Source organism: Zonotrichia leucophrys, chromosome 5, assembly GCF_028769735.1.
Source record: "Zonotrichia leucophrys gambelii isolate GWCS_2022_RI chromosome 5, RI_Zleu_2.0, whole genome shotgun sequence".
NCBI lineage: Eukaryota > Metazoa > Chordata > Aves > Passeriformes > Passerellidae > Zonotrichia > Zonotrichia leucophrys.
In genome coordinates, this window is record NC_088175.1 from 18,372,445 (window position 1) to 18,395,977 (window position 23,533).

The 23,533-nt window shown below is 50.9% G+C and overlaps 1 protein-coding gene across 10 annotated transcripts; it reads left to right on the top strand.

Annotated features, from left to right (window-relative positions):
- Window positions 1-7,618: 7,618 nt before the first annotated feature.
- Window positions 7,619-23,394, top strand: ABCD4 (ATP binding cassette subfamily D member 4). Of its 10 annotated transcripts, none has more exons than XM_064713375.1 (19): window positions 7,619-7,694; window positions 8,160-8,284; window positions 8,402-8,529; window positions 8,731-8,870; window positions 12,105-12,221; window positions 12,512-12,637; window positions 13,320-13,370; window positions 15,944-16,038; window positions 16,973-17,094; window positions 17,930-18,021; window positions 18,205-18,294; window positions 18,558-18,766; window positions 19,063-19,154; window positions 19,330-19,366; window positions 20,451-20,500; window positions 20,785-20,837; window positions 21,191-21,267; window positions 22,406-22,521; window positions 22,675-23,390. In XM_064713375.1, the coding sequence occupies exons 2-19, from the start codon at window positions 8,251-8,253 to the stop codon at window positions 22,768-22,770; spliced, it is 1,725 nt and encodes a 574-aa protein (XP_064569445.1). In that variant the 5' UTR covers window positions 7,619-7,694; window positions 8,160-8,250; the 3' UTR covers window positions 22,771-23,390. The 10 variants fall into 10 exon arrangements, with proteins under 10 accessions (XP_064569445.1, XP_064569444.1, XP_064569443.1 ...); XM_064713374.1 differs by lacking the exon at window positions 7,619-7,694 and adding an exon at window positions 7,860-7,937 and having other exon boundaries at window positions 18,561-18,766; window positions 22,675-23,389; XM_064713373.1 differs by lacking the exon at window positions 7,619-7,694 and adding an exon at window positions 7,882-7,937.
- The last annotated feature ends 139 nt before the right edge of the window (window positions 23,395-23,533 follow it).

Below are 23,533 nucleotides of genomic sequence, written 5' to 3' on the forward strand. Positions count from 1 at the left end.
GCGGCCGCGTGCGGCGCCGGGCCGGGCCGAGCCGGGCCGGGCCGCCCCTCCCTCCCCTCCCCTCTTCGCCGGCCCCCGCCCTCCCCTCCCCCGCCAGGAAGCGGGCCATCCCCGCGGCCCCGGCCCAGATGAAAGCGGAGCGGGCCGGGGGTCACTTCCAAAGCTAAAGTGATAATGGCCATTGTGCCGCCGCCGCCGCACTTAAAGGGCCCGCCGCCTCCGGCCGCCCTGCCCCGCTGCGCCCCGGAGCGCCCGGGCACCCCGCGCCCCAAAGCATCCTCATGCACCTCATGCCGCCCGCATGGCTTGAGCCGCATGGCGAGTGGCGGAGCCATCGTGTCCCACGGGGAGCAGGCATGTCCCGGGTGAGTGTCACTGCAGCCCAAGGATTGGCACAGCCTGTATCTGTGTCTGAACCCTTCTCCTGGCTTGCTCCTGACGAGGCCATGGTCCTTCTGTCCTGCTAGCTAGGACATGCCCTTTCCTCTCTCCTTCCCAAGTAGAGCCCTTTCACCAGCAAGGCCAGGCTGGTGGGAGCTTTGGGCTCCTAAGGCAGACAAAGCTTCCCGTCAAAACCTTCTCATTTGTCTGTGGGAGGCATCCAAATTACAGAAACCTTTTCCCTGTCCTCAGCTCTGGACAGCCTTACATGTGCCTGCTGATGCCTGGGCCCTCAGTGGAGCTGTCTTTCTCCCCATTATCTCTGCCCTGCTGCCTCCTCAGCCTAATCTCAGGGCCGAGGTCCCCTCCTTAACTCCCGATCTCACAATGCCTTCATCCTGTCTCTTGGGCATCACGTGAGGCTGTGCAAACAGCCAGCACACCAGGCACCTCGTTCCAGCATCGATCCAGCATTGCTAAGTTGTCAACACCACCTCCACCCTATGGCGTCTGCACACGTCCAGAGCTCTAGAGCTTCCTCCAGAACCTGTCTTATCCCAACCTACACCACCCCAAAACAGGAACCCAAGGAGCCCATCTGGTCATCGGTGTGAGGCCTGGGTGCATTTTAATGACAGGGGTCATAGTTTGGTCAAGAGGGAAGAGCTGGGATCTTCACTAACTGTGTCAGTGCTTCCACGTCCCCTGTGTGTGTGTAGCTCTGGTTGCAGGCAGTATCTAGCCTCCTCTCCCTCTCCCCAGCCTATCCCTGGGGACCAGCCTGAAACCTGCCACAATTGCTCCAGATCCAGTGAGGGGCACAGAGTAACTCCTGATGCCAGAGACAGCAAGGGTTTCCTGTCCCACATGCCACTGCCCTTGGGGAACCTCACTGTGGCATGATTTCTGCTGCAGCCTTTGGCAAGGAGAGGGCAGGAGGGCTCACAGAGACACCGTGTACAGGATTCCTCCTGTGCAATTCAGGAAGCAACCAAACACAGATATTTCAGTGGGTAAATGTGCCCGGCTCCCTCCCCTGCTGCCTTTGCTTACACCGCAGTCCAGGGGCAAGCATTGCTGCACAAACCAAGGCATACCTTCACTGCCCTGAAGCACATATCCCTGAGCATTTTTTCCCACTTCTCTTGTCTCACATTTGATCCCAGGAATGCAGGGAGGGTTTGACAGGAGGAAAGGGCTCCCTGGAAGCTGTGGACTGGCCAATTGAGAGTCCTCCCAGCCTCAGTTAGGAGTCATCATCCCAGGTGACGCTGAACACTGGCCTTCAGGACTCAAAGAGGTCACTCTCACTGGACCCAGAAAAGCTACAGTGCAAGGAAGAGAGATCTAAACCATTCCCTGGTGAGCTTTATCCCCTTCAGACAATCTTTCAAAGCCAGCTCCACTCTCTCTATCAACCTGTCCAGTCCTGGCTCTTTTCCCCTCTGGCAGGCTGGTGTTCATATCCACAGCTGCTGAGCTTCCCTTCTCATCCTTCATCCTTTTAACTTCTTCGGTTGCAAATGCAAAGCGGTGCTCACAGGGCAGTGAGACACTGGTAAATGCCGGAGTCAGCAGGGTCAGTGATTAACATAGGAGCTGGAAAACACACAAAGAGACAGCTTGGGCAGTTCTGTTATGCAGATGACTGCACACACCCGCTTCCAGCTTATAAACAAGTAGTTAGCATTTTTCTGTTCCTTGGAGGAGTTCAGTGGGGCACCAGAGTGCTTCCTGCTTTGGTGCAGGATGCCTCATCATTACAGCCATGGAGACCTTTGCAGTTTAGCTATGGCTGCCAGAAGCTTTTCTGTCTGTTGGGTTTTAACCTGCCTGCTTGCAGCCCGTTCTCTCCCAGACAAGGCTCAGAGAAAAGGTGCAGAGATGTCCAGCTGTGGGGGGTCTCCAGGCACATGTGCTGTAAGGCAGGTTTTACTGCTCCAGGTTTGGGCACAGAGCTTTCTCCCAGGTCATGAGCAACCTCTATGTTTAGCAGAAGAATTCTTGTTGGCTTGAACCTCATGAGGATGTCTCAAGGATTTAGTGCTGACTTCTTGTATAATAAGACAGGTCTTGCTCTGGTTCTGTCACTGGAATGTGACAATCTTGACAGTGTCACACATGGGGACAACATTTAAACACTCAGCTATCCACCCCATCAGGAAAGTTTCCCAGTCCCACCTAGGAGACCTCCAGGAGTGGAGGGAGTCAGAGCACCCTACCTACTGCAGAGCTGTCCATGGGTGGACCAGACTATTCAGAGAGGATGGGATATAACTGAAACACCTGGGCAGCCAAATGCCATTTGGGGCTGGCCAGACTGTGGACCAGTTGCCAAAACCACTTCTAGAGCTGGAAAAGGTTGACCCACACTACTTTGTGACCCATTTATATTCTATACATGGGCTAAATTGGCACATCCATCTTCTTAAAGTCATTGCTGGTATCCTGGCTTCTGTTTTTCCCACCTTTCTTGCTCCAGAGCACTGCAGAATTTGAATATCTCCAGGAAGTCAGGGGAGGTGGGACTGTAGAGGGGCTGATGGAAATGAGAGTATGGGAGCTCCTAGGAGGGTCCAAAGTGTCTACTGTCCTGGCTGCTTTCTCTCCTGTGCCTTGCATTACTCCACAAGGAAAGAGCAAAGAGCAGTGCTTGCAGCCTGAACTGGCAAGAGAAATCAGACTGCTGCAGCTGCAATATGCCCATCAGTCTTAGGGAGAAGGAACTTCAAAGGGTTCTGGTGCAATATTGCTCAAGAAGGACCTGGAAAACATGAAGTCCACCTCAATTTTTGTAGTAACTTGTTTACTGTGAATGACAGAAGTCCTGTTTTGGTATTCACATTGTCTGGTACTTCTCATTCCCAGGCCTGAAACCACCTTTGAACCCACTGCCTCGTGTCTGTGCTGAAGCCCTTAAAGTGATGCTCAGAGAGCAATGGTTGGGCTCTGCAGAGAAGTCCTGTGAGGCACCCTTGGGTCTGTGCATGCCTGGGACAGTGCTGGACCAGCAGACAGGTCTGCTTCAATCATACTGAAAGGGAAAGAAACAAACTATTGGAAGTTTTCAGCCAGGAGTAGCAGAGCTGGAGTGATTAAATTATAAATAGGAGATGATGTGAGGAAAAAATCTATTTAGTGGTGCTGAAGTGAGAACTGGCAGCCAGGGATATTCAAGGGCATCAACCTCAGCAAGGGACAGCAATTAACAGGAGTGACTTCAGCTGAGAAAAAAAGGAGCAACACAGACACAGAAGTATTTGGCCTGAACTTGAAGACAGCTTAAGGGCAAGGCCCAGTCAGGAGTTTCATCTCCCAAGGGAAGTGGGGAACTTGCCTACACATTAGATCCCACCTTGGACAAGGGACTGGAGGCCCCTACGTCTCTCTCACACCCTATAGTCCTCTTCCTTTAAAGTGAATCAGAACTCAGGGTCGTTCCCCATCATTCAGCACTCATCAGTGCCGCCTCCTTCCCATCCTGCAGAGAACACCAAGGGCTCTCATTGCTGTTCTCCTCTCTCCAACTTAAAGTAACTCCTTGTGGCACATGGGGACATCAGTGCTGTCTTCTGAGAGCCACTCCCTGTCCCTCTCCTAATGGTTACTGCTTCCTAGTTCATCTTCTGGGTCATGTTCAGCACTGATCAGTCTAAAGCACTGGGACACACACGAGAGCCAGGTCTGCTTGATCCCCACCCTGGGGAGCCAGAGCCTTGAGAATAGGTCCTATCTCTAATTCACATCTGCTCATCTCGGGGCTCTTTTCCCTTCTGGCTTCTGTCCAGCTGGGCTCCCTTTCTCTTCCCATTCTGTGAGACAGGGGGAAAGTTTGAACTTGAAAGTTTGGTGTTGGCAGTGTGCTCTTGCTCCACGAGGCCTCTGTGAGGCTCCCAGGTGCACAGGAGGACATTAAATGTGAAACAGCAAGTGAAGTACCATAGCACTGAGCAAGGACTAGGAGTCCTGCCCACATCCTGTGGTCCTGGCCATAGGTGGGAGAGTGGGGGAGAGCTGGGAACTGAAGGAGATTCAAAGTCAAGATCAAAGCATTTCCCTCTGAAGCCCTAACACTCTCCTTCCCTCCCACTTGCACATAAAAGCACTCTGCCCTCAGCGGGCTCTCCTCTGGGGAGGGTGGGTGGGTGGAGGAGGGGTCTCTTCCCCCCCCCCCCTTTTTTTTTCCTGTGTTACTAATAATTCTTCTTATAGGTGAAATGCCGAAAATCCTTGACCTCTCCTCCCCCGCGCCTGCTTCTTACCCAGATCCAAAGGACCCAAAGCCGTTTCAATGACTCTGAGTTCATGGCAGACCTGGCCTGCTTTGGGGGTGTTACCAGCCAATGCCAGCATGGGGGAGATGCAGCAAGCAAAGCCTTTGAAGTGTACAGTAGAAAGACACTGTTAGAGGCAAAGCACAAGGAAGGAGGATTGAAAAGAAAGCAGAGCAGTTTGGCCCACAGGAGGGGGAAAGGCTAATTAAGACAGAGAGTGTGGAGAAGGAAAAGGCAGAATCATTAAGATATCACAGCAGGAGCCCGTGGTGTGGCTCCATGGAGGTTTAAGCCGTGCTGAGCCTGGCCTATGCTGTTTGCTCCCCCTTGGTTTCCCATTTCCACCCTCTGCTTTGGGGTGGCACTGGAGTGTGAGGGACTCCCAGTCAGTTCAGCTTGCTGATCCAGCTGAAAATTATCTGGTTTAGTTCACACCCTAATATAGACAGAGCTGAAAGTCAGGATGGGAGTTTTTATTACCCCTGCCTTACTAATGATCTGACAGAGGGCTAAAGCTTGTAGGTGATCCCACACTGAAGAAGCTGCAAGCTCTGGTGAGGACAGGTACCTATGAGGAGACTCGAAATTGGAAACATGGGCAGGAAATGGTGGATTCAGTTTTGGAAAGCCCAGGAAGGGGATAATCTTCTGGCAGTGCTTCATTACGCAACATCACAAAAGCAGCAGCATTAAGGAAGAGCTGGGAAAGAGGGAAAGCAAACTACAGATTCAAGGCTGCAGTTTTGTGTTTCTTTCTGTGATGACAGAAACTGCTGCTTGCTTCAGAGGACACCCAGGACCACTTACCACACAAAGGCAGCGCAAGATTGGTTTGTCAGGCTTCTCCGTGCATCCCAGCTTCAGGCCAGCAGGCAGAGAGGGACCACAGGGAAACGGAAACATGGAGGGGCAGTGGGGAACGACCTGAGCCAGGGGCTGGGAGGCCAGGGATGCAGGAGGATCTGGCTTCCTTCACTGGTCCAGGGCAGGGCAAAAATGCATGGAACAGGCAGGGGAGGATGGGGGATGGGATGTTTCACACCTAGCAAGCAGGAGCAGATGGGGCTGCGGTTAAACACCACCAGGAATTAACTTGCACTGCCTCAAGGAACCCAGGACCCAGCAAGCCAGGCCCAGCTCTCCCTTCCCTGGATTCATGGCATACACTTCGGTGACAGGTTAGCAATGCAGAGGGGGTTTCTCTTGGGTCTGTAGCTAGTCAGGGAGCTGAGATATGGCCCTTCAGCAAACAGACCCATAAAACTCTGCTCAAGTTGTGATTCCCCAGTCCTTTCCCAAGCCCTGCCCCCAGGCACACACTGAAATGGCCATGGTGTTTGCTGGGGGAGAAACGTGAGAAGTAGAGCTGGAGTGCTGTAAAAGATGTAAATGTTTCTGTGCTGACAGCAGCTGAGTGTCTAGGGCACAGCCTCGGAGGGGGGATGGAGAGACACTGGGAAAGCACTTATCTTTTGTTCTTGATCTTGGCTGCCCTAGGAGAGTTCCCAGGAAAAATCGTGAAGCTGATATGCCAAAGGGAGCTCACAGCGTGTGCTTTATCAGGGGGAAGTTGTGGGGTGCCAATGACAGAACAAAGGGCTGGGAGAAGGAAGAAGTAGGAGGGCGGGCTTGGGACAGACAGTTGTGGCCATCTCATCTCTGTGTTAGATCCTCTGACTGCCCTGGCGCTGGAAAGCCATTTCATCAGTCAAGGAGGGAAGGGAAGGAATATCCCCTCATCATAAAGTGGACAGCAGAGCAAAGGAGTCAGTTTAATCCTGGTAACCACTGACAAGGTGACCCACACAATTGCCACAGCTGCAGTACTGCTCCATGAGAGGATGTGACTGCCTAGGAGCAAACGTCACCCAGGTCTGATGCAACAGCTGAGAAAAAACCCCATGATTCTTTTAACATAAAAGTTAGTCATCACTGAGGTCAGGTTTTCACAGGGCTGATCTCTGCCCTCTGGAGCTTAACCTTTAGCATGATAAAAAACTGATAGCATTGTGAATTCCAAAAGAGATGAGAGAAGGGAGATGAGGGCAAGGAGAAAGGGACACTGCTTAGAGACAAGGCCATTTGCTAAGGAAACACACTGATGTGTCTTCTTTCATCCCAGAGAACATATACACTGATTTTGTGAAGGGTGAAGTATGAATTATCTGGACCACTGAGCAGGTAGCAGCAGAGCAAAGATGAAGGAGATGAGGGTGAAGGAAGAGAAGGAGTGCTGGGAGGCAGGGAAATGGCAGAAGAACAAAGCTACTAGGCATATGGGAAGAGGGATCCACAGGGTACACGCAAAAGCCCAAGGGCTCTGCAGAAGAAATGGCATCAACTGGATGGTCGGGGAGAGACACATGAGTAAGGAAGGCATGGCACCTCACAGGATCTCCCATCTCTAATCTCCAGATTTGTCCAGAAATTTACTTGTTCTGAACTATTTCATGACTTTTTGGGTTATGAAACCAGATTCCAACCCAAACTAGATTCCAACCTGACAAAAAAAATAAGTTGGTTTCTGTATTAAAACTGGGGGCACTGAGAAGCCAGAGAGGGACCATTCACTGACACTCATTGCCGCTTTCTTGAAGTCCCTCCCTCTGCCGGGGGTTCCGCACTGCTTCGTTCGTTCCTGCAGCAGGGTGGGGAGCAGGCCCTGCCATCACCATCGCGCTGGGGATCGCCGCCCAATCCCAATGTCCTGGCCTGAGAAATCCCCTGCAGTGGTCACTGCCAGTTGTGAGTCCTTTGGAAGCAAACGGAAACTTCACTGCCCACCCCCAAATAAGACGAATGTGCAGAATCAGTACTGGAACTTCTTTCTTGTCTCCCCTGTAACAGGCGGGCAATACCTGCTGCCCAGGGCGACTCTCCCTTATCCCCTGGGATCCGCAGAGGGATCAGTTCGTGCCTGTCCAGCTCCTTCCTCAAGAGAGGCGTTAGTGCACGGTTCTGCGGCGCTACGGCTGCGGCTCGGCCCTGAACCCTGCCCGGCACCACGGTCCGGCTCTGTGAGCAGGCGGGGGGGCAGAGGTGAGGAACGCGAGCGCACCCACCGCGCCGGGATAGCCCGCCGGGATGGGATGGCCCGCCGGGATGGCCCGCCCGGCTCCGCTGTGCGCTGAGCAGCACACCCGCCCGGCGCCGCCAGGGGGCGCTGTGCCGCTGGGCCGCGGGGGAGAGGCGGCGCTGGGCGGGAGCTCTGTGGTGACGCCGCACGCGGAAGCGGCGGCAGCGGCGGTGGCCCCGGGCGGGGCGGATGCAGGGCGAGGAGAGGTGATGAATATTCATGAAAAACGCCCGCGGGGGCGGGTCTGGCCGGCCGGGCCGGGCCGGTGAGGTCCGGAGGGCGCCGATGGCGGGGGGCAGCAGCAGCGCGGGGGGCGCCGGGGCCCGCGGGCGGTGAGGACGGAGCGGGCCGGGCCGGGGCGTGGCGGAGGGGAGCTGGGGTGGGACCCCCGAGCTCACTGCCACCCCCCGCTTCTCCCGCCGTTGCAGGGCTGGCTCCCGGCTGGACGGGCTGTTCCTGCGGCGGTTCCTGCGGCTCCTGGCCGTGCTCTTTCCCGGGTGGCCCTCCCCGAGCGTCCTCATGTTCCTGACGCTGCTCGGTGTCGCCTTGCTGGGTGAGCCCGGGTGGCGGGGATGGGGGGCTGCACCCCACGTCTGCTCCCTGTGGTCCCCCACTTTGCCTTGTCACCGCCGTCCATCAATTCCTTCCCTTGCTTGCCTTTCTCCTCCAGAGCAGCTGGTTATTTACCAGGTCGGCGTCATCCCCAGCCAGTACTATGAGGTCCTAGGGAACAAGGACTTCTCCGGATTCAAAACACTGACTGCTGTTGCTGTGACTCTGATCATTGTGAACTCCACGGTAAGACCAGAGGCTCACATGTCTTGGGAGAGGAAGAGAAAGCTGCCCATGGCGCCTGGCATGATCTTGGTCAGAAAGGATTCAAGTCTGCCTCTGCCCATACGCTGGGTCACTAGTACAAACTGCTGGTTTTTATTTCATTTTGGAAAAATGTTTGTTCTCACTTATCTCTTCCCATCCATCTCTTTGCCCTTGTTCCAGCTAAAAAGTTTCGACCAGTTTATCTGCAACATGATGTATGTGAACTGGAGGAAGTCCCTCACTGAGTACCTCCACAGCTGCTACTTCCAAGGCCAGGTCTACTACAACCTGCTCGTGCTGCGTGAGGACATCGATAACCCGTAGGCTGCTGACAGCTTCTTTCAGTATCTTGCTTGGCTTCTCCTGGGCTGCTGTGCACCTTTTCCCGACTTCTCTTTGTCTCTGGGTAGGGGCTTGAGCCCTAGAAGCTTTTACCATCCAGGCACAAATCTAGGCACCCTCTTCTACCCTGGTGGGAGGTGATACCTATTGCTGGGAGTTCCTGTGACTGCCGGTTTTAGGGGCAGGATGTCTCAGCTGCAAGGAAAGTGGATGCCCATTGGAACAGGGCTCTACTAGATAGAGCTGCTATATATGCTATATGCTATACTAGATAGTGCTGCTATAAAACATGCTGTCTGCAAACTCAACCCTTGACACTGTGTGATGTTGCAAAGGTTGGAGTGAGCAGTGTCTCTCCTTTCTTTCACACCACTGGTGCATTAGGACAGTCCCTGTTCTGTTTGAACTTCAAACACCAGGATCTGCAGCTGAGCACAGTTCAGTTGTATTTTTGTGGTTTGATAACCCATGGGAGCCAAATCCAGGAAGGGCTTTGTTTTGCACTGTATGAGGGTTGCGTTTCCCCTTCCTGTTCCTAGGAAGGAAGTGTCAGTGGTGATTTGAAATATAAGAGGAGGAGCATTCAGTCTCCTTGTGGATCCCAGACCCACCCCCAAGAGGTCTCTCCAGCTTGCTTTGTGCACTGCTTACTGCAGGGCTGCTGATCTGCCTGGGCTGCGCTGCAAAGGTCGAATGCCCTTCCTCCCAGCTGTGTGTGGACTTTGGCCTTCCAGCTTGTCCTCGCACACAGGGCCTTGCTGTCATCGTTGCACACTGTGAGAAGCCAAAAATCCTATGTTAGACACCATGTGAGAGGTGACAGAATCACAAAATACTCTTAGTTGGAGTGGACCCACATGGATCATTGAGTCCAACTCTTTAACTGCGTAGTCCGCACAGGATTGAACCTGTGGCATTATTAGCACCATGCTTTAACCAGCTGAGCCAATCTCAGTGTAGAATTTCCCTGTTTCTTCCCCCTCCAGAATTTAAATTTGTTATTATTAAATACTAGCTGAAAAACAAGAAATCAAAGGGGAATATTTTCCAGATAATGTGTTGTTATACCATTGTTTTGAGACTCCAAGCTCTCCTCTGCTGGAGTGGGCGCCTCTGATCTAGTGACTGCATTGGTGACATACCTCATGTTGATGGCAAGACGAGACCATGTCCAGGGAAAAAATTGCTGTGTTGCAGGGACTCCTAACTCTTGCTAATAGCGGAAACTTCAAGAAACTGAAGAAGCTTCTGCACTTCTGCTGCCTGGTGCTACTGGCTGCCTGTCCTTGCTCCTTCATTGCAGAGCAGGGTAGTTTGTGTGGCTGCTGCAAGAAAACATGCTGGGTATCTAAGGGGGAGCAGCAGTCAAGGAGAGAGGTTCAGCTTGGGTCAAACAGCTCCACATGTTGGGCAGTAGGTCATCATTATCAAGCTGATGCACTTCCAGGTTGCTGTTGTGTTTACTTCCAGTATCATTAAATGTTCATTTCTGATAGTGTTTTCAGTGGCATGGAGTTACAAGGAGAGGTTAAAAAAATGTGTTTGTCACCAGGGCATGCAACTCTTCCCAGGCAGTGCAGCACAGTGAAGCCAGAAGCTCCTGCATGGCTGTCTTTTTCTTTGGGGACACAAGTGGAAGCAAAGGACAGAGGCCCCTAACCACATGATTATTCTGCTCAGGTTTATTTTTAACTAGGGAACATGTCCACATTGTGCAGTGAAATGTAGGAGACAACTGGGTCAGTCTGCCCTGCAGCAAGAGACAGCTCTCATGGCCTTTGCAAACCAAATGTGTGGGATTACTGTGGAGTATGTCTTATTACACCTTGCTTTTGCTCCAACTTTCAGTCTTACTGTTTAGTGTGGTTTTGGTGCCACTGCCAAAATTCTCTTCATCTTGCAATTCCTTGATGAGAGCTTTTTCCCTGTAACAGGTACTTAGAGAACAAACCAGAGCAAGAGAGACCTCCCATTATGCAGTGCAAACCAAACTGAGTGGTAAATGCATGAAGTCACCCTCTTTGAAGGAATGAAGAGTGGGTTCCTAGTGGCATACAAGCACTTACAGCACCTGCTAGGGCATTTGAGTTGATGCTTTTATGTATTTTCATTACATGTTACTTAATAGCTTGTAAAAAGCAATATCATTGGATGAGACTCTATCACAATTTAAGTTACAGTTTTGTGGGAATATTACAGTCTGAAGAGAAGGAAAAATGATGACTGAGAGGTCAGTCAGGGTGAGAGCTGCCCCAGAATTAAATCCATTGCTGTTCCAGAACTGCAAAAGTGTTTAAAGATGAGTGCCTTTGTGGCAGTATCTGCACTGAGACTATCCAAGAGTCCATCTTTGCTCTTCATTCTGAACTCCAGCATTACATTATGGCCTTTCCACTGGAGCTTAGCACAGCAGACTGAAGCCTTCATCTATGTGCTCTGGACAGATGAGGTGCTGAGGAGTAAATACACTGAAATTATTCCTAGTTGTCCCAAGTGCAGCTCCTGCTCAGCAGTGGGATAGATAGGACTTGAGGGTTTGTCACCCATGTGCTGCTGCTAGTGAGGTGAGAAGGCTTGGTGTGCTGCTTCCTGCTCTTGTGGGCTGGGGTGGGTGGGAGCACTTCCTTCTTTGCAACAAAGGAACCAGAGGCACTCCACGTAGAGCCAAGGGATTTGCTCTTGTGAAAGGGTAGTTTTGATGGAGGTGTTTGCAAATATCCAATAGCTGGTGAAGGCCTGGCCTGTGCTCTAGCCTGTCCTGGTGGGTCTGATGGCATCTCAGTCCAGTACTGAAGGTTAGGGGGACACTCAGTAGTTTTTCATAGTATGGGGGTTGTTATAGAAGAGGAGTAAAGGACAATGATGCAGAGACCTTCAGCACAAGTGTTGAACAATGTTGTTGAAAGTGGAACAGAGGATAAATACAAGGAACAGGTTGAAAGCAATGGCAAGAGTTATTCTTCCTGGGTGCCATGAAGGCCCTTGGGTGGGTCCTGCTGGGCCATGAAAATGGTGTCCTGTGGGGAATCTGCAGATCCTTCCCAGGTAAGGTTGTGTGGGGAATCAGCAGATCCTTCCCAGGTAAGGTTGTTCACCTGCTGCCTGTCCCATGTTCATGCACTGAAACAGCCTGCTTTGTGCCCTGTTAGGGGTTTAGTACTGGCTCTTGCTTCTGGGCTGTAATGGTGCCAATGGCTCTTTGTGTTGAGCAGGGACCAGCGCATCAGCCAGGATGTGGAGAGGTTCTGCAGGCAGCTCAGCTCCATGGCCAGCAAGCTTGTCATCTCACCCTTCACACTGGCCTACTACACATACCAGTGCTTTCACAGGTAAGGATGGATCCTGGCCCTGCTTGCACACCTCTTTTCTGTGTTCTGTTTTTGGAGCCTGCCACCCACATTATAACTCCCCAAATGGATATTTGTACACATGGGTGAGTGGTCTCTGTACTCCAAAGAGAACTCTGCCTTGGGGATGCTGGGATGTGCAATGTTGGCCCCAAACTTCTGCTGTGAAAGCCAAGAGAGGTGCCAGCTGAGGGCTCTGATTGCTTGAGCCTAATGGTGCAGGAGTGTCCTTTTGCTTGGATTATTGGCTGACTTCTGTTTCTCCTCTGTAGCACAGGCTGGCTAGGCCCAGTGAGCATCTTTGGGTATTTCATCATTGGGACGATGATTAACAAAGTGTTGATGAGCCCAATTGTGTCTAAACTTGTGCAGCAGGAAAAACTGGAGGGAGATTTCAGGTGAGTTCCAGCAGAGCTGTGTTTTCACTGCTCCTTGGCAGTTCCTGTGAAAGCTGGTTTTTTGTCCCCGTTCAGGGCTGTGTATGTAGCTAATTCTCTTGTCTGTGACTTTCCCCACTCTCAGAGAAGGCTGCCTGTGCAATGGTGCCTCAGAGTCAGTGTACTGAGCCCCTGCCAACCATTCACAGCCTTGTGTCACGGCAGGCAATGTCCTTGGTTCAGTCTCAACCAGTCTTTCCATATGCTCTGCAACTCCCCTCCTCCCCCTTGCTTGCAGGGTTGGCTGTGTGTGCAGCAGGGACTTTGTACCTTTCCCTGGGGTTCAAGGCATCCAGGGACAACAGCAGAAGCTGTTGTGGCACAGGGAACCCAGCCCAGGGAAGTTGTCTGTGGTGATTTTGTATGGAGATGCTGGACTAGCAGCAAAGAGCCAAGTCCAAGGGCTAAGAAGATGTGCACAGAGAGCAGGATATCAAACAAATGTATCACTGAGCTGGCCCTGAATGATGGCACCTCATCTTAAGCCTTGGTCTCTGGTGCCTTTCTGAGCCTGTTGAATATTTCTGTCAAGAGATGCTTCAGATGACTGCTCTAACATGCAAGATAAGTTTCCTCTAGGAATGGTTTTGGCTACATAATTCACTGAGCATTTGTGCACAGTTATGTTTTTTTGGTTGTACAGGTTCAAGCACATGCAGATTCGTGTCAACGCAGAACCAGCTGCTTTCTACAGGTTAGTAGTGTTAATTTATTTGTATCCTCAAGAGGATTGTCCCAGTTCAGAGCGTCCTTGTTGTGTTCACATGTCCCAAAGGAGCCCAAGTTCTGTTAATGCAGCTTTCTATCCCTTCCACAGCAGCATCATACAGCCCTGACACTCGGTTCTTTGCATTCTGTGCATCATCTGCAGAAATAATCCACAGCAACTGGAGACAGCTATCTTTCCTTTGCTCCCTTCTAACATCCTCAGAGGCAGATACAGATTTGGTGCTGGCTTAGAGATCATTACTGATGTTTTGTTTGGTCCTTACCTGGAAGACTGCGCAAAGTCTGATTGCATCTGGTTCTGCTGAGGACTTGTTGCATGTTGCTTCTGGCCCCATCCTGCTGCTGCTTGCCTGCATGTCTTCTGTGGGTGTGCTAGCTGCTCCTTGGCCACCTTAGCTCTGCTTTGCTTCTCTTGCTCAGTCTGTGTCCTCAGCCTCCATATGCTGTACTGGCACTCTGAATTTGCTCAATGCCATTCACCCCAGAGCTGAGCACATAATCAGGAGCCCGGCAGCACCTCCCCCATTTAGTGATGCCCTGAAGCCTGTTGAGCTGCTGCTTGGTTTACCAGGAAAAGAGGCATGAATTTGGTGTAGCTTGTGTTGGGGTGGCAGGAGGTTGTTGCTGCTCTCTTGTCATGAGCCTGCCTTGGCCCTATACATTGTGAAATTGCACTTCTTCCAGGAATAGTAGCACATGTCCTCACTCTGGTCTTCCCTGCCCATGATCTGTATTTGGCTCCTTCATGCTATATTGAGTGAGCATTTAAAGTGTTGTGGTGCTGTCCTCACTGTGGTTTCATAACAACTTACATTGACAGGCATGAAACTCATTTAAATAACCAAAATCAGTCTTGGTTTGTACTGGCAAGTCTGAGTTATTTCTTTGCACTCTGATTCTTACTGGTTAATGATAATTTTTTGTAATGGAAAAGATACTGTAATTACATGCCCTTATTTAAGATGCAGTACTTTCCCTCACAATTCTGAATTTTTTTAAAGAATTCTATTACTAAGTAGAAAATGGAAAGTGGATTATTCTACCAGAAAACAGAATGTTTAGGTTCAGTACAATGTTTTAGTAGAAAAGTGTCATTTTGTGTGAAACTAGAACTTAGCTGTGTTGCACAGAACCAGGCATTTTCATGGTATGCATCATAATTAAAAATAAAGGAATTTTTTAAAAGGTTGCATCCCTAGAATCCTGCAAGAGGAGGAGCACATGGTGAGTGGCTGGTTTTGATTGCTCAACTTCTCTAGCTTGTGATCTTGTCCTCTTAAGACTGCCTAAACATTGCTTTGGTAAAGGAAGAAACAGAAGCAGAGCACTGCCACCTTTTTACTTCTTTTGTTACTAAGTCCTTGGCAAACTTGCTTTAAAAGTGAAGTGAATGGGAGGAAAAGAGGAAACCAATACAGCAATCTCTCCTCATCTGCAACAGAATAATAGCTCTAAAACAAAGGTCTCTGTTTCCTTTCTCACCTTTAATTCCTTGTATCCAAGCCTTTCTCCTTTCCTAATACATGGAGAGTAAAGACCACAGCTCAGTAGTTACCTGAGATGTTTTGTAAGGCAGTGAAGCCAAACTGAATTCTAACCAGGTGCATTTTTGAGAAAGAAAATGTATTTTTCCATGAACTGAGAATCTTTAGAAATGAGACCTCAAAAATCTTATTTTGGATATTTTTGTGCTGCTTCTGGCCTTATCTTCTTGGGCCCTTGTTGCATAGATTGTGATGGGAGCATGGTTTGTGTAGTGGGCACAAGCCTGTGTTGGATGTCAGGGGCAATAGGTGCTATGGCAGCTGGGAGACTGGAATGAGACGTGGAGCGCTCTCTGCATTTTGCCACCTGAGGGCAGCCCAGGCCTTGCAGAGCAGTAGCAGGAGCTGTCACACTTGCTTGAAGGTGGTGGTTTAGGAGATGCCTCCTTGCTCCTGGCTCAGCCTGGCCACTGGAGTATCACCTCCAACTTGTGAGGTGGGAGACCTGATGGAGATAGCCCTGGGAAGGGGGAAGTTGTGGAGCTGGGGTACCCATACTGGGGGTAGCACTGCTCAGGACTTGCCTTTGTCCCATTCCTGTGGAGTGGGAAATGGGAAGAGGTGGGCTAAGGCTGCTGGCCATGCAGGCCATGTGAGCTGGTTATCACCCCCTGGACTCTCCTCTGCCCTCTCCTGTCTGGATTCAGCTGTGTAGCAGTGCCATGCCTCTTTTCCAGCCAGGCTGTATTTGGGAACTGTGTTTGACTTTGGGTGTACAGTGCTTTAGGCTGGAGCCTTCTGACAGTGTCTGGCCTGGCTTTACCTGCTCCTGCTGCAACAGCAGCCGCCATGGGCTCTGGGAGAGATTTGTAGGACTGCTTGCTTCAGCCAGAGTTCCTTGATGATACCCTTCAGGAACACAGTCCTGGCTGTTCAGTTCCTGGTCAATAAAGAGCTTGTTAGTCAGAGGCAAAGGTGCCAGGCCCGTTCAAAGCTTCAGTTTTAAAGCCCAATGTCCTAGGATGTCTGGCATGTTGCAATGTTGCTTTTACAGGGCTGGGCGAGTGGAGCACATGCGCACAAACCGGCGGCTGCAGAGCCTGCTGAAGACCCAGAGAGAGCTGATAGGGAAGGAGCTGTGGCTATACAGTGAGTGGGCACACTGTGGGGGGGGAAGTGGGATGTGTGGTAACTCCATTCTGGTGGCCCACTCACTGTGAAACTCTATTGGTTGAGCAGTTGGGTGGGTGCTGTGTTTTCTTCTTCTGCCTTTTGCTGCTCTGTGAAAGCCCTGAGGGTGAACAGAGGGTGCCTCCTGCAGTGCTAAAGAGGAATCCTGTTGTGTAAAAACTCATAAAGAGGCAAAGTTGTGGAGGACCCAGAATCTGGCTTTTTTGTGGTGCAGGTGTTCACACGCCAAGAAAAGAGGGAAGGGCTTGAGCTTTGGGCACTCTATATGTTGTTGGGAGCTTGGAAACTTCTTTCCTATAGAACCTGTCCCTTAAGCATAGCTGTTCCCTGAAAATATTCCTTCTCCCTTTTTTACTGAGTTTTTTTCTTTAAATTACTCCTATAAAGACAACTCTTCCTGGTCTCAGCAGCACAGCAAGCTTCTGGGCAGTGTAATGAAGGGAGAACCCTGAACAGAAGTGTCTGTGGGAATTTGGAATCTTAAGTCTTTCTGCCTGTGTGCTCCCAAGACACACTTCATGGCAAACTGCCTCACCCCAGAGCTTCCTTTTTGCCCTTCCCTCCTGTTCACTGTGAATCAGTCAGGCCCCTGAAGCATAGCAACAAGCAGGCAAAGTGCCTTTTGCCCCACAGTAGTCCCTGAGCTGTGTGTCTGGATGATGATTCTCTGCTCAGGGGCCTGCCTCAAAGTGCTCTTTCCTTGACAAATGCATTTTCACCCTGGTGCTTGTGCTATCCTGCAAAATAGGTTTTTCTACTCTGGTTCATCATAAAGAGCCAAGGCAAGAACACGGTTCTTTCTCTGATGGGGCTCAGGGTCAGCACTTGGGCCTGGCTGGGACAGAGGTTTCTACTGTAACTCACTGTCTTCTTTCAATGTGCTTGTGCCCAGTTGGGATCAACACCTTTGATTACCTGGGCAGCATCCTGAGCTACGTGGTCATTGCCATTCCCATCTTTTCTGGTGTCTACGGCGACCTGAGTCCAACAGAGCTCAGTGCCCTTGTCAGCAAGGTGAGCTAAGGGTAATCTCTGTGACCCCGTTGTGGAGGGAGAACAGGCACTGAGGATGGAGGTTTCATGTGGTGCTGGTGGCCCTGGGACTAGATAACCTGCAGCACTTGATCTTCAGATTAGACTGTCCCAGCTCACAGTGTTATGGAAACAGGAGCTTGTAGGCAGCTGGTAGGTGATTAACTTGGGTGTGAGAACTGTCAAGGACACATTTACGTGTTTCCTGGCTCTGACCTCTGTGTCTAAAAAACCCAGGAGGTCAGAAAGCCTCTGGTTTCCAGCAGTGCGGTGGAGATGGGGCTGTGGATCTGGGTTATGCCCTGGGCTACTGTCTGTGGTGAGCCTTGCCCCCAGAGAGGCTGAGCTGGCTTGCATTCACCTTCCTGACCTGACTCTTTACGGATACTCAAAGCTGGCTTGTGATAGAGAATGCAAAGCTAAAAATAGCTAAGTGGGCACTGCAGGCTGAGACACCCTGCTCTGAGCCATATACGGTGCTGAGGCAGGGCTGGTGGTGTGAATCTGTGTGACTTGGGCAAGAATGCTGGGCCCTAGGCAGGCCATCGGGCACTCTGCAAACACCATCCCTGGGTGACAGACATGTGTCTACCTGGCAGAAACTGCTGCACTGAGCAGGGAAGCCCTGCTTCTTTCAAAGTGTGGTCATCTTCACTCCCACCATCCTGTGTGACTTCACCACTCCTCATTCATCCTCCTGAGACAGCTGATGTGGCCAAATGTGTGGACTCCTTGGCTGCCTCCTTGCAGTCATGGAATAAGGGTCAGGGCCCCAGCTCAGCACTGACCCTTACTCTGCCATGTGATTTCTCCCCAGAATGCCTTTGTTTCCATCTACCTCATTGGCTGCTTCAGCCAGCTCATAGATCTCTCCAGCACTGTTACTGATGTAGCTGGCTACACACACAGGTGAGCTTATCTGTGGGCACATCTCTGGAGGAAAGGGCAGTGCAGAACAAGACTCTGCCCAGATCTGTGATTAAAAAAAACCCAAAAAACCTGTTGTTTGTGTGCAAGCATGGGCAAGTTTGGATATTGTGAGGAGGCTGCTGGAATTGTCCCTGGCTTTCATGCAACCTCTTGTGTGTCTAGGATTGGTGAACTGCAGGAGACCTTGCTGAGCCTTGGCAGAAAAGAAAATGGTAACTACTCAGAAGCCAAAACCAGCTGGGATTTGGACAGGTGAGTCACCTCTCAGCAACTGGCTGGCTTGCAGCTGCCAGAGTGGGGGGTTGCCATGGGAGGGAGGTGGCCCTTGGTGTCACAGTCTGTTGTATGCTTTTGGTTGGAGCAGGCAGTGCTCACTGTCAGTTGTCATTCCTAGGGTGTGTGGGGCAGGGCTACTGTCACAGAGGCACAGGAGATCTAAGGTCCCTGATTTTTGCCAATCTCAGCATGCTCACTTACCCCCAGATCTCTCGTTCTTTGTCTTGGTGGTGGCCCAGCAGCCATTCTGGGGAGGACCCAGTGCCAAGGGACACAGCTTTCCTTCTGGAGCGAGTGACACTCTCAGTACCATCCTCTGGCAAGCTGCTCATCAAGGACTTGAGCCTCAGGATCTCACAAGGACAAAGTGTGATGATTGTGGGAAACACTGGCACAGGGAAGACCTCTCTCCTGAGAGTTCTCGGAGGGCTCTGGGAGAGCACACGGGGTGAGGACTGCTACTTGCCTCAGCCGCCTTCTTCTCAACCAAGGCTACCCTGAGTTTGCAAGGTGGCAGTGTGGGAGTTTGTGAGGCCAGTGCCACCATGTGATGGTGAATGTGTCACTGATACACTGATTTGAGCCACCCATCTCTTGTCACAGTCTCTGGCTCTCATTGCTTTGCTCTGTGTTGCAAACACACACTTTTGTGGGGTCTAGTTGGCTACTTCATGGGACAGGACTACAGGGGGCAGTGGGAAGTTCGTGCCTGATACTGCAGATATGATGAGTGTCTCTGTGCAGGGAGCATCAGGATGCTGACCTGCTTTGGCCCCCGAGGAGTGGTGTTCCTACCACAGAGGCCCTTCTTCACTGATGGAAGCCTGCGTGAGCAGGTGAGCCCAGGGTCTGTCTTTGCTCTGGCCTCCCAGCTGTGGTCATGCCCTGCAAACCCTGCAAGAGGGAGGATACCTGTGGGTGCTCCTTCCCTGGTGCCTCAGTTCATGTTACTGCATCTCTGATGCAGTGTCCAGCTCTCTCTGACATGGTTTCTTTTGCTCTGTTAAACAGGTGATCTATCCCCTGAAGGAGATCTATCCACTTTCAGGTTTGTGAAAATCCATTACAGCAATTAACCAACACTGTGGTAGTGCCTCACTGTCCTGTACCCAGTGCAGCTTCTTCCCTGCTGTAACCCATCAGGAACATTCATCCATTTTGCTTGTGATGCTCTGGTGTTCCCTAGAAGATTAGTGTGTGTTAAGGTCAATTCTGTTTCCTCCTCCTTTTGTGAGAGAGCATACTCACTTGATAAGAACTTGCTCTCTTAGTATAATGAGGACAACCTGGCCATGTTCTTCCTGCTGTGCTAGACATGATATATGTTGCTGTTGGGATACATTTGATTTGTTTGGTACAGTCTGACTTTCAGCAAGCCATATTTGCCTTAATCTTATTTTCCATCCACCTCCATCTTTTACTTTTCCACTTTTTCAAAATGATGTCCCAGGGCTTTGCACATTGTTGTGGTCAGAATATATGGATCCCTTCCCTTCCTTCCCTCTTCTGAAGCCAGACCACATGTGGTCTGCTGTAGCTTGGGAGTCACAATCTTGCTGAGAATAACTACAGCCCTCAGCTACTGCTGTGGCTCTCCAGCACCTTCAGAGAGGTCCATGGCAGATGCACAGCCCTTCCTCTCAGCTTCTGTAGGTCCTAACTGTACCAGCTCAAGTGTATGTTCTGCTCCACAGCTGACTCACCCTGAGGTATTTCTCTTCCACATAAAGTCCTTTTGCTGGCTCTTACCTGAGCCCTGTTCCTATGACTCCACTGCTTACAGTGTGCAGTCTCAGCTCTAAGACAGCAACTGGGCAGGGCCTTGGCAGTTGAAGCCTGGATCCTTGTGTTCTGGCTGCGGCCATGAACTGAGGCACATCTCAGGTGTATCTGTGGAGCCCAGCTACCTCCTGGTATGCTGCTCACAGGCACGGTTAACACCTTCAAGGAGGGTCAGTCTTTGGGGCTATATCTGCCAAAGCTCAGGATCAGGTATAACTTAAGTGGTCAGGTCAACCACACTGAGCCTCAGGAGATACTCGAGTTCTTCCCTCCTGCCTCACCAACTCCTTCATGCAGCAGTGGCCCCAGCACACACTGCCTCTCCTTATGCTGCATGGCTTTCTCCCTAGGGTCTGCAGATGATGAGAGGATTGTACGATTCCTGGAGCTGGCTGGGCTGGTGAGTCACTGGTAGCACTGCTGCCTACTTTCCTGGTGCCACCAGCGAGGGAAGAAGGGATGATTTTTTGTGGCAGCACTGCATGATTGTGTGCTGAATTTATGTGGGGACATTGTCTGTGCCTGGGATACAACTGTCTATGGGGCAGAAAGAGGAGGAGAATTATGGTACAACTTCAGCTCAGCTTGGGAAAGGGAGACTGGCAAAAAGCGGGTGGTTATGCTCAGGGCCAGAGGCTGATAGGGCTGGGGACTGTGTTCACAAGTCTGCTGTGCTCTCTGTAGACTGATTTGCTGGCAAGGGCTGGAGGACTGGATGAACAGGTGGACTGGAACTGGTAAGGGAGCCCACTGTCTGTGTGTATTTGGGTGATTTCTGAGTGGGGAACACTTTTAAGCAGATGCACATTGCTGTTGGATTTATCTGTGTCTATCTGTGTTCTGTGAGATGTGGACACTATACAGGAGCAAAGCCTTCATGGCCCGAGCATCTATGCCAACAATCACCAGCTGTGGTGTTCTGCAGGCAGCTGACTGTTTACAGGGGTGCAGAGCCAGTCCCAGTATGGAGGGGGGCACAAGGGACACACAGGGACAGTTGTTTGCTGGTCTCCAATATCAGAAGCCTTAAGATTTTCAGCAAACAAGCTCTGTTTCTTGAGGAAGGTGCTGAATCTCGACCCTGCTACAGGTATGACATCCTGTCCCCAGGGGAGATGCAGAGGCTCTCATTTGCACGGCTCTTCTACCTCCAGCCAAAATATGCAGGTGAGTGACTGACTACAAAAGAGGGGAGAAAAAAACCAAAGGCCTTTGGTGCATAGAGAAGCTGGTACAGACACAGCTCATGAAATCCCTTTTGTTCTAGGAACATGCTTTGTCTTGGCTATTATTTTAGCAGCATAGCACACAGAGGATTCATTTGTGAAATGTGAAAATGTTTCATTATTTGTGCGGACGGTGGTAAATCAAGAGGCTGTACATAAGACATTTTCTTCTTGGGGAACTGGTGATTAATGTTCATGGTCCATGTCCAATGGCACCAGAAGAAGAACTCTGTCAGCCTGCTCACCAGTGCGTATGTTGGGGAGTGTGGCAGCAGCTGTCATATCTGAAGCTCTCGAGCATCTGTACAGTTGTGGGGCAATATGGAAGATTTAGCCCTGATGTGGCAAAAGAAGACAAGGAGCAGTGGGACAAACAGTCCTGAGAGACCACAGAAGCATCTGTGATTAGCTAATGGGGCCAGCTCCTTAGGTTCTGCTGGGGGCTTGAACTGTTGGAGGAGTTGCCATGAGGGCCAGGTTGGATGTGGGTGAACAGAGCCAGTTTCAGTAGCAGGTAGCTGCATGTAAGTACCTCTCTTTCCCCTGAAGCCCGTGACACAGCTAAGTGATGTCTGGGCAGAAGGAACCTGTGGATGGCAAACTAAAAGCTGTAGAGATGATTTGAATTTATTTGCTTCAGGTCTGTAGTATTTACCCTTAATAGTCAGGAAGGTGCCACAGGCCATCCTACCTGCTCCATGTAGGGTCTATGCTGGAAGAGTACACTGACTGCTGTTCAGCCTGGCACTCCGGCACGTGGGCTGCCTGGAGAAGCTCATGTCTTGGCTTTTGCCATGATGGGGATGAGGCAGTGGTGGGCAGCTGTTGAGAGGAATGAGGTGAACAGTGTGGTTTGGATGGATTCAAGTACTTGAGGGGAAAGACAGCTTTCCTAGTTGCCTGACCACCAGCTGTGCCAGAGGAATACCAGAGTCCTTAGGTTTCTCCTCACTTGCCTTCTGCACATGCTCTTGGTGAGCTCCAGGTAATATGTGAAATGTTCTTGGGTGTTGCTGTTCTTGCCTACAGGAGATGTCTGGTTGGGAGAGGATTTGTGGGGCTCATGGCTTTTCTTTCAGTGTTAGATGAAGCCACCAGTGCCTTGACAGAAGAGGTGGAGCATGAACTGTACCGTATGTGCCTTCAGCTGGGCATGACACTGATCAGTGTGGGACACAGACCCAGCCTGGAAAAGGTGAGACAGGGAGGCAGTGCTCCATGCCTCCCTTGTGGTGCTGAGGTAGAGGGGGTCTCTGGCAAGCAGAGGGGAGTGACTAAGGCTGGGGACCTCACTGGGGGTGGACCGTGCCCTTGCAGAGACATCCCTCAATGTGCTGTTGAATTGCAGTTCCACAGCTGGATTTTGAAACTTCATGGGGAGGGAAGATGGGAGCTCACTCGATGTGAGAAATTGAAGCGTCTCCCCTCTGAGGAAGGATACTGAAGAACTTGCCCTTGTCTGGCCAGCCACAGAACCTGCACATGTGTGGAAGAGCTCTCAGTAGCAGACATGGAGCTGCCAAGCCAGCAGCTGTGTCAAACAGTGTAAGACCAGTTCTGGATTTTGCTGATGGACACAGAGTCTGTCTGAACTCCAGAGTATGTCTGAACTCATGGTGTGGAGTTCTGCCAAGAGTAGACACAACCATGCCACCCTTCTCCCAACCTCATTCTGCCTCCCTGGCACTCACAAGAGAAAGGAGCTGAGCTCCTAGGCCGCCCTGAGAGAAGATGCTGCCTCATGGGTCTTGTAGAAACAACAGCCAGAGAAACCTCCCACTTTGTCTGGAATACATTGGTGTGAGATTAGAATGCAACCTCCTTTTCTGCTCTCTGTGCCTTATGAGGAGCTCTGTCTTGGATACACAGCTCTGCAGAACAGATTTATGTACCTTGTGGCTCTGTCAAGAATTGTGTTTGCCAGCAGGAGACAAGGGCATGAGAATGCTACCACAGGGCATGTCTCTGCTCTCTTTGTAACACACGGCTACAGGTGAAAGGAACATTTTTGTATTAAAATCTGGGACCTGTTTTCAAACTCTTTTTATGGAGAAGAGTCAATATTTGTTAACTGAACTGTTGCATGTTTTCTTTCTGGGGTTTGCTTTGGAGGAGATGCTTGTATATTGGCAGTGGTTCTGGACAAGACTATTGCAAAAGAGCAAAGCAGAGGAAGGAGTAGTATCCCATATCCAGGGTTGGACATC

What these genes read in the sequence shown, in the direction of transcription:
- ABCD4 (XM_064713371.1), top strand. Translation starts at nt 7,941, where the DNA reads ATGAATATTCATGAAAAACGCCCGCGGGGGCGGGTCTGGCCGGCCGGG. An exon ending in CGTGAGGACATCGATAACCC is followed by an intron (nt 8,871 to 12,104) that starts GTAGGCTGCTGA and finishes TGTGTTGAGCAG; the next exon opens with GGACCAGCGCATCAGCCAGG. An exon ending in ACCAGCTGGGATTTGGACAG is followed by an intron (nt 18,295 to 18,557) that starts GTGAGTCACCTC and finishes GTGGTGGCCCAG; the next exon opens with CAGCCATTCTGGGGAGGACC.